Source organism: Syngnathus typhle, linkage group LG20, assembly GCF_033458585.1.
Source record: "Syngnathus typhle isolate RoL2023-S1 ecotype Sweden linkage group LG20, RoL_Styp_1.0, whole genome shotgun sequence".
NCBI classification, from domain to species: domain Eukaryota; kingdom Metazoa; phylum Chordata; class Actinopteri; order Syngnathiformes; family Syngnathidae; genus Syngnathus; species Syngnathus typhle.
The window spans coordinates 6,665,564-6,678,816 of NC_083757.1; the positions used below are offsets into that span (position 1 = coordinate 6,665,564).

At 52.9% G+C, this 13,253-nt stretch overlaps 2 protein-coding genes across 2 annotated transcripts; both read right to left on the reverse strand.

Moving 5' to 3' along the window:
* Positions 1-82: 82 nt before the first annotated feature.
* LOC133144719 (protein shisa-7-like) lies at positions 83-7,110 on the reverse strand. Its single transcript, XM_061267620.1, has 8 exons — positions 6,929-7,110; positions 4,382-5,594; positions 3,875-4,117; positions 3,669-3,785; positions 3,479-3,603; positions 2,695-2,910; positions 2,193-2,583; positions 83-2,126 (listed from the first exon to the last, which is right to left on the reverse strand). Exons 2-8 carry the CDS (start codon positions 4,693-4,695, stop codon positions 1,784-1,786), a joined length of 1,749 nt encoding a protein of 582 aa, XP_061123604.1. The 5' UTR covers positions 4,696-5,594; positions 6,929-7,110; the 3' UTR covers positions 83-1,783.
* Positions 7,111-8,534: 1,424 nt separating this feature from the next.
* gnb3b (guanine nucleotide binding protein (G protein), beta polypeptide 3b) lies at positions 8,535-13,136 on the reverse strand. The gene is made up of 9 exons (XM_061267598.1): positions 12,196-13,136; positions 10,878-10,981; positions 10,660-10,805; positions 10,517-10,580; positions 10,267-10,423; positions 10,088-10,154; positions 9,807-10,008; positions 9,417-9,633; positions 8,535-9,222 (listed from the first exon to the last, which is right to left on the reverse strand). The coding sequence occupies exons 2-9, from the start codon at positions 10,944-10,946 to the stop codon at positions 9,116-9,118; spliced, it is 1,029 nt and encodes a 342-aa protein (XP_061123582.1). The 5' UTR covers positions 10,947-10,981; positions 12,196-13,136; the 3' UTR covers positions 8,535-9,115.
* Between the last annotated feature and the right edge of the window lie 117 nt (positions 13,137-13,253).

A 13,253-nucleotide genomic window follows, 5' to 3' on the forward strand; every position in this document is an offset into this window, starting at 1 on the left:
ACCCAAAGTCAGCTGGGCCAGACAAATAGGATGAATTGAAGCAGATGAGAACAAAGTTTTGAAAGGATTTATTTGTCATTGTCAAACAGAATGAATTGTACAAAGAAGAAGGGGGGGGGGGGGGCTGTGAGGTCTTTTTTTGTCCCGTAAGGACAACATTGGACGTGATGTCCTAAATAGTCATTTACAATTTGAGGTATGCAGAAAGACTTACAAAGATTATATGGCCGTGATTCCCACGCACACGCGTGCGCGATTCACCGGGATGTCTTTTCAGGTTTTCTGAGGAGGACAAATAAGAGGACTCAAGTGGCTTTGGTCAATGATAACAGTGATTGATCCTCTTTGCAAAATTCCTCTGATTCTCGGCATCCCAAGGAGGAGTAACGCACGCTATGACATCATCAATGTGACATCATCCGTTTTGGAGTTGCGAATGGGCTACATCAGCAAATCAAATGCTGTTTATTGCGGTGCGTCACAAGCCCAAAGGCGGCCGTTTGCGAGGCCAGATCTGACGCCTTGCTCCTCGACACCCTTTTGGATTCTTTTAGCTGCTGATTTTTTTCTTTTTGCCACAGGAAACGACCTCATTTTCAAACGATGGATGGCGGAACAATTCAACGGCCTTCCCTCAGCGCTTTGTATTTAAAGGGTTAAAATGGCACGTTGTCCGACACAATTTACAAGTCAACCCCGTTGCTGTGCTCGGGCAACGCTTGTTTCACGTGTCCTGTCAAAAGAACAAAAACAGGCAGCGGGCCCGTATGACAACAAGCGACATCATCAAACTCAAGAAAGCAAAGTGGCACCCTCTTCCAGACACCATCAAGAGTCTTTCAACACACCAAGTGATGGTCATCCCATCCTTGTTTCTACTTCCTGGTTTTAAAATTACCGGCATGCTCTAAAAAATGTAGTTTTCCTCCATTTTGTGGGATTATACGTTTGGGATTTTGTTTGCCTTTGTGGAGCAGAAGGTCGAACAGCAAATGGGAACCAGATGGGACTGCGTTGGTCTCGGCTTTGGAAAAAAAATTGGCCTTGGAAAAGACGCAAGTCTTGCAAACCCACAGGCGGACCGTGTGCGCCCCCCCCCCCCAAAGGTCATCACTTGTTGCGTGTGTATAGCCCTTAGCGTCATTAGCATCCGAGTCTCGGCGCTCGGCATTTTTGCAGGATGTGGCTCGAGTCTAGGCTTGTTGGCCAAAACACAGGCGAGCTTTTTGGCTATTCACAACGTGCCGTCGGGAAGACGAGCAATTACGCGAGTCAAGGTGCCGACGAAAATTGAATTGAAAAAAAAGGAAGCAAACGGCCCAAAATAAAGTTGTACCTCGATATACGAGTCATTTGTTCCACGGGCGCGCTCGCATCTCAAAGCATCTTCCGCAAAGTTACTTTTAGATGGCTTTGAAAGCTTAAAACTTGATCTGGAAGCTAAAAAAATGCCGTCACAAAGTTCAACGAGATGGCAAAGACATAATTTGTCCAAGGAAGTTTCTTTTTCCACAAACCTTGGAATGAAGGAGAAGGCAAATGAGAGCTCCCTTCTATTCTTTTCCTCCTCCATCCCACCTTCTTCGATTTCCTCTCCCGGCCGTCTTACAAAGTCAGTCCTGATCTCTTGTTCTTTTGGGCTCCTTTGGACACCACTAGAGGCCAAAGCGCTCTCCGACCTTACTCGTTTAAACTTCTCGTGTGTGTGCGTGTGTGAGTGTTCTTACGTTCGGCAATCATGCACGGCATACCGGCGTCATGCAAATGCATTCGTCCCCCAAGCTCACACTGTGACCTCGTTCTTACTGGCAGTCCTCAGGGCGCCGGCGCCCGGGATGAAGTGGAGCTGCTCCAAGGTGTTCTGCCGCTTGCCGGCGAAGGCGGCGCGTCGGGCGGACGGGCGGCTCTCCCAGCCGCCCGGCGTGGGGTGAGAGTTCATCTTTACCATGTGGTGGCGCTCCATGGACGGCGTACCACAGATGTTCTGCTGCGATTGCGCCTTGTGCTGGTGGCTCAGGCGACCCACAGTGGGCATGCCGCCGCCGCCGGCCCCTTCAGCCATCAGGCCCATGGCCAGCAGCTGGTCCTCAAGCCGCTCGGAGGACAGCAGGAGACGCTCGTGGGACCTGCCGATGTTAGTTGGCGTCTTAATAAGATCTTTGACTCTGCGTGTCAGTGAGTGGGCGTGTCACCTGCGTAGCAGCGTCTGCGAGTCGACGCCCCTCCCACCGGCCCCCATTGGGTTTCTGTAGTAGCGCTGCTGCTGGTTGTTGAGGAGGCGCGACAGCGTGTTACCCTCGCCCAGCGCCAGTAGCTGATCCTGCGATCGAACACGTCGCGGCGGTCGCTCCAAACCAAAGCTGTCGCCAACGTAGCGTGCGGGCAGCGGGTAAGGGTTAGGTGCGGAGGGGGGCTCGTAGGGGTGGGGCCGCCAGCCGTCGTGCGGCAGCGTGCCCCGCGACCAGCCCGTCACGTAGTCGCCCGCCAGCGGAAGCTGGTGCTGCGACGAGTAGAAGGACGGCGGCGCGTTGGCCGAGCGCCGCTTGGCCGACCGGTAGCCAGGATACTCGTCCCACTCACGCTCTGAGACAAAAAAAATTAAAAAATCAGACATGCCTGACAATTGCAAAAGCGAAAAAGGTGCGCACACACTCCTGGACCCACAAAGACAAAGTGAGCCGGCGGCCACCTCACCGAGCTTCTTCAGCGAGCTGTATCTGGTGATTTCGGGCTTGACGGTGGCTTCGTAGGAGGGCGGCAGCTGCGCCAGGTTGTGAAAGGAGTGCGAGAAGGAGGCGTGACTGGGGCCACGCCAAAGCTCGCCGCCCATCACGCCGCCGCGGCTGCTGATGAGTTTTGGGCCCGATGACAGTTGTGGTGTGCTCATGTTGTTCATGCGCCCGCCTCGCTCTGGAGACACACAAAACACACGGGTTAGTACATGGCTGCATGTCATCTCCCTGCCGACAGCAAAAAAAAAAAAAAAAAAAGGCCCGCAATTGCCAGCTCTCATCTGGTATTGGCAACCCTCATCCCCCACCACCTCTCATTCGTGCGCACGCAGCGACAAACCAACAGCACATCCACGCACACGCAATGACCGGCACTCTAAAGATCTCCGCACTTAGGCTCTCGGAGAGTGTTCGGCGTCAATGCGCGTACGCCGAAACACACTCTGGCCCTCACATGCGCACTCCGCAACACGCACCCACACACTGACATCCAAACATACAAAGTGACACAAACAATCACAAGCATCGCACGCTCGCGTTACGATTCTTGTTTTGCAAACAAAGAGACGAAGCCGACTGCAAAAAGCAGCACGAGTATCGAGCCGCGGTCTGATCAATAGTGACAAAAATGATCTGAACGCTTTATGTAAGAGCAGCAGTGCGGAGGTTGCCTGCGCGCATTTGCAACCTGGACACTCGTTTTTATTACATCACACACGCACATTAAGACGCAAGCGGGCACTCACTGCGGTTGTCCTTGCTCTGCGGGATGGGCGTGTAGACGTTTTTGGGCAGGCGTCCGTCGGAGACGCTCGACATGTTGTTCCTGTCTCCTGGACTGGACTGGTGACGCAGGATGTCCACCAACGACCTGTCACAAACAGACAGACGCCGTAAGCCAAAGGGGATCTTTTGGCTTTGGAAGCGGCATCTCACCTTGGCACGTTGGCGTCTCGGTTGCGCGGGCGCCGCGCCACCTTGGCGAAGCCGATCCGTACTCCCACGGCCGCCACCAGCGTGAAGGAGATCACGCCGCCGATCACGTAGGCTGTGCTGTCCGAACCACACGAGAAAATACGTGATGCATAAATCTCTCCCGTCCTGTTGCGACCGGTCGCAGATGCCCGTCCATCCGTATCCACCTGCTGTTCTGCTGCCGGAGCGTCTCAAAGTCCGGGTCGGGCTTGTTGTCGGCGAGCACGGTGACAGGCACCAGCGGTTCGGCCCAGTCGGGCGACTTGTAGTTGGTGCAGGAGTCCTGGTCCAGACGGCTGCGCTGGTGCTCGCAGCAGAAGCGTAAGTGGCAGGTGCCGCAGCAGTAGATGTAGCTTCCCTTGGAGCAGTTGAAGGTGCTGTCAAAGTGGCCCATCACGTCAAAGTAGCCTCTGCAAAAGCGCATGGTCGCACACCTTTAAGACCAGTCACGCTCGGGGCTCCGTCAGCATTAGAGAATTCAAACATAAATACGTGTGGTTATCATTATGCGTGCCATGTGACGTTCCAGTCTTGCATCTCTAAGCTAATAAGAGCTAATGTGCTTTTTCGGCACTTTGGCAAACATCCGCCGTGCCACGACTGAGCAGTCACTAGGCAACAGGAGGACGCCTCCGCAAACAAGCGGCGGCGGCCCACACCTTGCCATATCCTACCTGCACACGTCCACGTCGACCAGCTGCCTGGGGGGCGGGGCCACCTGGGCGGCGCCCAGCGGGGGCTTGAGGGCGTCAGCCGTCACGTTCCTGGGCAACATGGTCTGGGGGAGGGGCTTGGGGGGTGGCGGGGGGCTGTCGTCGACCTCTGCCGCCTTGTAGCCCCTGAGGAGGAAGAGGGTGGCGCGCTTGTCGGACGGTGGGGCGGGAGGCGGCTTCCTGACATCGTTATCGGCAGTTACCGTGGAAACAGCAAGGCAGGAGAGAAGCAGCAGGGAGCAGCAAGATATCCCCGCTGAAATTGTGGCTTTCATCGTCGTGTTGATGCGTTATAAAAAGACAAAACGGGGTGTTGGGGGATGACTTCTAAAAAGTAGCAAAGTTTGGATCTGGCACCTGAATGTAAACGTCAATGCGTGCTCGTGTAAACGCAGCTTGTTGCTAGGCGGCCCATTTAAACACCTTGAAACGTAAACTCGTCACCGTCCAAGCGGGAGCACAAAATGGACGGAAGGAGGTGGAGTGTAAACATCGAGGGTTGTGTGTAAACTTTGCTTCGGCGCTAGCTTCAAGTAAAAGTTGAGGAAGCCAAGCCGCAAGCGGATGACCAGCAGCTGGAGGAACCTCAAGGCAAATGTGTGATAGATAGAAAGCCTCACGGGGAGCCACGGAACCCGAGAGGAGGAGCGTGGAGGCGGTTCCGATGCAACCCCAGAGGTGGAGGTTGGGGGAAGGGGCGGCCTCGGGGAGGGGCGGCCTAAGTGCAAAACTGGCCCTTGCGCGACGAGTGTCTCTGCTCTGAATTGAGCTGGCGCCAGCAGAAGAGAACGGGACGACGCGCTTCCGCCCGCACACCGGACATGAACGGGCCCGGCCTCATCCGTCAGCCGAGAGGAGGGGGAAGGGGCGTGGCCCGGAAGCGGCTGGCAAGGCTTTGGCCTCGGGGGCTGAGCGCTTATGGCTTCATCCACAGGTGGACGCCAGGTCTGCGCTGGGGTGTAAAGGGATTCCAGTCCGCCTCTGGAAGAAGACCAGGAGGAGGAGGACTGCTCCACCGTCCCCCGATGAGGTTAGGCAAAGTGGCCAAAGCTCAGACAGCTTCACAATTCTTTTGCTTCTTGTTGACGTGACGGTGAGTTTGGCGCCGGTGTTTGCTTTTGGACATATGTAAATTCTCCGGGGCGCTCACGGTCTCTTCCACCTTCTCCCCGCACTGCAAGACAGAGATGGCATTTATGTGACATGGCACCATTCCGAGATCAAAATGAAAATCAGCCCTTCTTATTGCCGCAAAACGGCTCCGGTCCACTAGGTGGCAGGATGCACGCAAGATCATTCATCAGCAACTATTGGTTTTTTGCTGCCGGTGCTTCAAGATGCACTTGGAGAAGTTCAGCACCCAAAAAAAGACTAAATCATCGAGCTCATTTTTGCAGTTTAGCTACGTCATTCCCAGCATTTCCCACAATGCACTTGACCCGCCCACGCCGCGCGGGCGGCTGGCCGCTTCTTGACTCGACACCGACGTGGGCGCAAAAGAAAACCAACGTGCTCGTCCTCGCCAACGCTCGCTTGTGATGACTATCAAAATAAAAGAAGTTAGGCAAACAACTACAACAAGGGGTGAGACTATCAATGCAGCAACTATTCACGCTGTCTTTCGAATGTAAATGGCAATAAAGGTTTTCTATTGATGACCTCATTACATCAGTCGTCAAGTAATGATGTAATTCAAGACAGAAACAGCACACCAAAGAATTTGTCACTTTCCCCTTGTCAGGGTCAACCTGAGCCTATCCCAGCTGACTTGGAGCGAGAGATCATCCTGGACTGGTCGCTAACCAATTGACCGCTCGCACTGCCATTCTCACCTGTGGGACACCTTGCTATTCAAATCAAGCTAACGTGCTAACACAAAACAAACAATATTGCGGTTGTATGTTTGTCTGTATGTGTGTGTGTGTAAGCGTCACATCATTATCGTGGATGTTGCGATGAGTTTAGGTGCACATGACCAACGGGCAGCTGGAGGCACCTCATTTCATCCCATAACACACGGGCACGCGCACGCGCACACACAAGCAGCAGCTGTCGAGAGACGAGGTGATCAAGCACTTGTTTTGCAGCATGCTGCATTCACGTGCAGTGCAAGTAAAGTGTGTGCGTGTGAACGGATGCGTGCGGCAGTACGTGTGTCTTTTGTCTCTCCATGCGCGTGCACACAGACCCTTACAAGGTGGGCGCGTCCTGCACGTGTGCGTCTGCAGTATTGAGCCAAGATGGAGGTTTGTTGCATTGTGCCGAGGCGGCGTTCGCGCGTGCACGAAAAAAGGCGCTCTGCGCGCGTGTGGCTGCACTGCAGCAGCACAATCCCCCCCCCCCCCCCCCAAAAAAAAACACTCTCTCCCCTACCGCACCCGTTGTTGTTTTTTGCACCAAGCTAAGACATTATGTTACATCTCCTCACCCGTTTTCTGCATGGCAGAGTAGCCCGGGGGTGGGAGGGGGGGGGGGACAGGTGTCATTGAAGAGGACGTACGTACGCACCTGTCGTGTTGAAGCGTGGCGCGTGGAAGAAACCGCGTCGAGGTTGTGCCGTCCATTTGTCGTGCAAGCCTCTTGGAAGAAAATAAAAAAAACAGAACGTATAAAAAGCAGGTGGTTCGGTGCACGCTCGTGCAGTGCGGTCTGGACGGCTTTCTGCCCGCCGCTGCACCTCTCGTCCGTCCGTCCGCCGCCTCGGAGCTTTTTTTTTTTTTTTGCCCACGTTCGACTTGTTCAAGTGCCGCCAATCGGCCAATCAGGGCGCAAGCTCTCGTCGGGCTGCGAGCTGATTGGCCGGGACGCGTCCTGGGGAAATCAAAGGACACAATCAAGATGAAGAAGACTTGTTCGAGTCAAACACATTAGCCACACTAACAACCTGGACTCCGTTAGAAAGAAATACCGAATAATGTATATCATTAAAAAAAAAAAAGAACACATGGAATATAATTTTCGAATTGCAAAGGCAGCCAATGGGAAAAAAAGCATTCGTTGGCCACTCAACATGCAATTATCTGAAGGCAAGACAATTTCTTTTGCCACAATTAAAATGTTCGTTTACAAGCCAATCATGTCAATCGATCAATCAACAACATGTAACGTTAAGCACAAACGACGAGTCTGCTTTGATAGCATCACAAAAAGGCACTTTTTTGCCGGACCCAAAATGCTGTCATCAGTTACCATGACGACGGTGGCGGCCCGCTCATCCGACATGTTAATTACCAATCGTTTTGTTTTTCTGCCTTTCTACCCAAAGACGTTAGGCGTAACTGAAAAAAAGTTATCCTCAATTCATGAGCAAAGTCTGCACGTACCTGGAAAATGTAGTGAAGTTAGATAAGGGAGTATTTTCTTAGCAGCGTTGTGACGACACGAGAGCGCAGGTGGAAGCGCAGGCGGCCATCCGGCCCACGTTTGACCCGCTAGCCTTCCTCCTGCTAGCGTCGTCATGGCAACGCACGTGAAGCAACTGCGCTCAAGGCGGCTAACGCGCGGAGCTCACCGCGGCGCTGACTTGAAGCCACCGGCGACCACCTTACGTTGCCACTTGCCAAAACCGGCATTACTCGGATGGCCGTTTTTGCCCCCGAAACCAAGAGATCTGTGCGTTAATCTCATTGACTATATCCATACAAAAATGCACCTGCAGCAACAACAAAAACACCCCACGGTCATGAAAACCAAAACGGCGGTGGGTGCGGGTTGGACCAGAAGCTTTTAGCGCCATGCGTGTCCATACCAAGTTAGCGAACGTCAATGCTGAGCAAGCGGCACGCTGGCCTGCAAAGCGGCCGCGTCAACAAATTCAAAACGCAAAAACTCGCTTCATTCATATAACATCAGCAGCGTCGGCCGCATTCCGCGAGTCGCAACTTGACGCGACGATCTGAAGTCAGCCAGCAAAAGGAGTGTTCAATTCCGTCGTAAACAACAAATGTAGTTTTCAAATGGTGGAGGGGAAAAAAGAAAGAGCCAACATGAAGGCAGCAGCAGTAGATTTTCTTATTTTGGCATTGACTTAAGAAGTATGTAGCTTTTTTTTTAAGCACATATGGACACATACGCTGTTAATAATGCAGAATTCTACATTTATTAGAAAGAGTGTCTTTTTACAGAGGACCTGCACACGCGTCAAAAGTACTACAAAGTGCAGTTTGAGCTGTTTCACTGCGTACATGATTTATTAATCAACATATGGATCTGCACAGTAAAGGGAGAGGGAAGGGAGAAAGGGGGCGGGGCCTCTCTATGCGCAGTCCGGAAAAAAAAAGCAGACACTTAACAATCAAATGTCCATGCTAACGTTTTGACACGATTAATTAGGAAAGCATCTAGTATTCTCTACGTGCGTGCTAGTTCACGCCGCCTGTCACCGGAACATCACGTCTGCATCGCTACACTTGGTTCCATAGCAATCCGTTCTGATTTTGTTTTGTTTTATTTTAATTTTCAAACCATCCTAGTGTTGGGGAGCGTTTTTGAGGTTGCGATGGATTTTTCATTGCTGCACGGTGGATGCTCGCCGGTCGGCCATCTTGCTTGCCGCCTTCCCGATGGGTTTTGTTTGATTTTTGCATAGTTGGATGAGAGAGAGGACGCGTGTGATGTAACCTCCTGAAAACATGTAGCCTTCCGTTTTTGTTTTTTTTCTCTTCCCTCTCCCAACGGGGTTCCCGGGCCGGACGCTCAGTTCCAGAGTTTGAGGAAGCTGTCCCAGGATCCCGTGCAGACGCCCATGCCGTCCTCGGGAACGCCGGTGCAGCTCACGCGATTGTCGTGGCCGGACAGAACGCCTGCGTGAAAAGACAAACCAGAATGAGCGTGAAAAGACAAACCAGAATGAGCGCAACAGCCAATCACACGCCTGCCTGTGAGGACTTTTTTAATATTTATTTTTAGCACCCGCAAAGCCTGTCTGTTAGGCCTCGTTTTGCTTGAGGTGGGACCGCGTCCAATCCAGACTCAACTAGGCACCCGGCGGACTCACCGACTCTCTCGCCCTTGAGAGAATCCCAAATGTGGCAGTTGAAGTCGTCGTAGCCGGCAAAGATGAGGCGGCCCGAGTTGGAGAGCGCCACCGACGTGACACCAGCGTTCAGGCTGCTGTCCTGGTAGCTGATCACTTCCTGGTCAGCGCGCAGATCGTACATCTTGCAGCTGCAGTCGTCCGAGCCCGTGATGACGGCGTTGCCGCTCGCAAAGAACTGCGGGCGGGCGAGGACAAACAATCGGTTGAGAGAACGATGCCGACCCCGCTTGCATGCGTTAGAAAAGCGCTTTCTTTCACTCGTGGGGAAACATGTATGCTGCGAGTTAGCATGATGTGTTAGCATTTCTCTAGCAAATGATACGCTCGGTTCCAACTTGAGCATCTCACAGCGATGGCGTTGATATCACTGGTGTGTCCGATGAAGGTCTGCTTGCAGATTCCTTCCCGGATGTCCCACAGCTTGGCCAGCGAGTCGCAGGCGCCGGAGATGAACTGGTTCATGTCGGGAGACAGCGCCAAGGACATGCAGTCGCCGATGTGGTTGGTGAACACCACCTTCTGCTTGCCCGTCTCCAGGTCCCACAGGCAGCTGCGAGTGCAGGACAAGACGAGTTAAGAGGTGGTCGGCGCAAGAGGTCGGCCGACGAACCGGGCGGCGGGAAGCTGACCAGGTGGTGTCGCCCGAGGCCGTCAGGATCTCTGAGTCGCTCAGGAAGCGGCAGCAGGCAAGGTAACCTTGGTCATCGGAAACATTTGCTTAGCTCGTCACCGAGGTCATTTTGTAGAGTGGACGAGCGAGGATGACCCCCTCCCACCCCCGTGAATGGAGAGAAGTGCGCTTGATCACCTGTGTGTGCGTCCAGCTCCCGGAGAGTCTTGGGGCTGGCCGCCTTGATGTTGCAGACGGTGCACATGTTGTCCAGACCACCGCTGGCCACCAGATTCCCGGAGGGCGCTAAGGCCACGCTCATCACCCAGGCCGACTTGAGCGGGACGGCCACCAGCTGCGACGGCAAAAAACATGGAGTTCACGCCCGGTCCCGGCTACCCAATGAGGAGTCAGACGCCGTCACATAACGACGGCGGCAGCGACTCACCTTGTTGCCCGTGAAGGTGTCCCACACTAGAAGTTTGCCATCCTGCGACGCACTCACCATTTGCCTGGCAGACGCACATAAGTTCATCAAAAGTCTCGCCAGTTAGCTTAGTGAGCTAGCACAGCCCGTGCGGCGTCACTCACCTTGAGTCGGCGGCCCAGTGCATAGCGTAGATTTTGGCCAGGTGACCTTTGAGTGTCTTCCTCTGCTTGAGCTGAACACGACCCACCGAGTCCACGCCGCTCGCTGCCGATGTCATGGTGGTGTCGTTGACGCCCTTGCGCGCCGCCTGGTGCAGGGGGAGAGGCGGCCTTCAGCCAAACGGACGCAGGCAACTTTGGTGATGTTTGAGCTGGCTCACCTCGATCTTGGCACGCAGCCCGTCGCACTCCTTTTTCAACGCATCAATCTCAGCTTTCTCTGCTGCCATGGCGACAGTGGCGAGGGGACCTTAGTGGCGGTAAACTGGAACAAAGCAAAGCACAACAAATTAGAGTAAACAACTGTCAAAGTCTACGACAGCTGTTATTTTGGCCGTATTTTGCAAATCCAAATGAGCTAACCCTGCTTTGGTGCCTGACGCAGTCCGTGACGAACTAAAGACCACTTTAACCCTGGCCTGAATACGTTAACACGGGTCACCTCCCGACGTGAAAGATTAGACATGTACCTGATGGACGTAATCCCGCCTAATGCTGTCGACGTTCTGACGACAAGCGACAAACCCGGAACCTCGACCCCAAAGCGTGAACTCCAAGCCCCACCAGGAAGACTGAACCCTAACCGTGAAGAGCTCGACGCGCCCGAACGGGTGCGCCTAGGCCGAACCGGTTGTGGATAACGCCGACCCGCATTTGAACATTTTCCCCCAAGGTTCTGTTGCTTGGCTCCACGAGATTGCAAGGGGGTGACAGCTATATCTATGGACAATCTCTAAAGCGTGAAAATGAACTATGTGCTTTGTGCTCCTTAAGAGTGAAAAACAAAACGTGAACGGAGCTTTTTGCAAAAAGTCAGCTGCACAACTTTTTGTCTTAATTGGAAGGTTCTTTGCATTTCAGCTCGTTTCAGTTTTTTTTTTTTTTTTTTTACTCTGACTCATTTTCTGTGTGCTGAGAGCTTACTCGCTTGCTACAAATGCAAATTAGCGTCCTCCCGCGAGCACTCGTCACAAACGTCTCCCACCAAGCAAAACTTGTGGCTATTTTATCTGTTGCCTGATCTTCATCAAGAATAAGTGTGAATTGAGAAGATCTCAAGGGGTGAAAGGCTGCAAAACGGTGGGTGTGGTGACGAACCGCGGGCTGAAAGTGCCTGTGCAAATCCCTCAGGAGATCTTTTACAGGAAGCTTTAGAGCTGAAATCTCCTGTCATCCGATTAGCTGCTGCTCTTTACCCCGGCCGGGATCAGGACGACCCCGGGACGTTCTCAAGGAGGACGGGGAAAAAAAAGTGAGGTTGGAAGAATGGACCGGGAAAAGTTGCCCCAAAACCAAAGACAGTGAGAGAATCCTGCCGAGGAGATTGTGGCACCTCAAATGTTGATCTTCACCAGCAAATACGGCAGGTGACACGTGAGAAGAATCCCGCAAGCTGCTCTTTTAAAGTTCTACTGGCACCAAAAGGACCCAAAGTGTCTACGCCGGCGGGTCCCAAATCCCAAGCGGATGCACGCTCACCTGTGTCCGTTCTGTTGCTGGATGCTCCACAATCGGGCGTTGCTGCTGCTGCTGCTCGGCCGCTGTTGCTCGGCTGCTCAGGGACGGCGACTGCTCGCTGGTGCGCGACTGCTCCTCCGCTCTGCTGGCGCCGATCAGGATTGCGGCGGATGAAGGAGATCAGTAATGAAGGGATAAAGCTCAAAGATGGAAATAGAGAGAAGGAGACAGCCAGAGGCACAACCAAAGCGATTGGGAGCTCACGGGGGAGGAAATCAGGTTATCGGCTCGTCCAATCAGTGCCACTGAGGAGGAGGAAAAACGGGAGTGGATGGGTCGCAGGGAAAGTCCAAGACCGGCAACGGCTGGGAGAAAAAAAAAAGAAGACATAAACGAAGGGGAGAGGCTGCGACTGGTCGCTTCTGTCAAAGTACTTGCAGACAAACAATTGACTGGTCGCCAAGTCATCAAATATCTCAATATTCACGTACGCGTTGACAAGAAAGTGAAAGTCGTGACAACACACATCTTGACAAGTGAAGGAGTGGTCGCAAATCAATGTCGGAGTAGATACAGACAAAAAATGATTGGTCACTAGTAAACCTCACGCCACACAGATGACTAATTGATTGGTCACCGGTCAATGTCAGGATGGATACATACAAAACAGAGACAAAGAATGGACTGGTCGCCAGCCATTCTCAGGGCGTATGGTGCCAAGCAAGCATCAGCCTTGAACGTGCTTCAACTTATTGGAATCAGTCACTCCGAGCTCTGTCATTGGCCGCCGAGAGTGCCCTTTCTTCTCCTCCAGCGTACGTCAACTAATTGGTAGCTTTTTTCCCCAGGGTGGCCAATCGCTGACGGCTTTGTTAGCGCTAACCAGCTGAGCCCGCTTAATCGCTGTCTAATGGGATATCCGGGAACGGCCGATCTCATTAGAGACTTAGTCAACAATTTGTTCTCAACTTGTTTCTTTAGCCATTTTTTGACTTCTTTGATGCTTTTTTTGGACTGTATTCTTGATTTGGTCCTGTAGGCAATTTTTGACTTGGTTCTTGACATTGTTTTACAGATAA

Coding starts and splice junctions, on each gene's coding strand:
- LOC133144719 (XM_061267620.1), bottom strand. CDS start 4,695: ATGAAAGCCACAATTTCAGCGGGGATATCTTGCTGCTCCCTGCTGCTT. Junction 3,786..3,874: donor CTCCGGCAGCAGAACAGCAG/GTGGATACGGAT, acceptor TGGTTCGGACAG/CACAGCCTACGTGATCGGCG. Junction 3,604..3,668: donor CGAGACGCCAACGTGCCAAG/GTGAGATGCCGC, acceptor TGTTTGTGACAG/GTCGTTGGTGGACATCCTGC.
- gnb3b (XM_061267598.1), bottom strand. CDS start 10,946: ATGGCAGCAGAGAAAGCTGAGATTGATGCGTTGAAAAAGGAGTGCGAC. Junction 10,581..10,659: donor CACTGGGCCGCCGACTCAAG/GTGAGTGACGCC, acceptor TGCGTCTGCCAG/GCAAATGGTGAGTGCGTCGC. Junction 10,424..10,516: donor ACACCTTCACGGGCAACAAG/GTGAGTCGCTGC, acceptor TTGCCGTCGCAG/CTGGTGGCCGTCCCGCTCAA.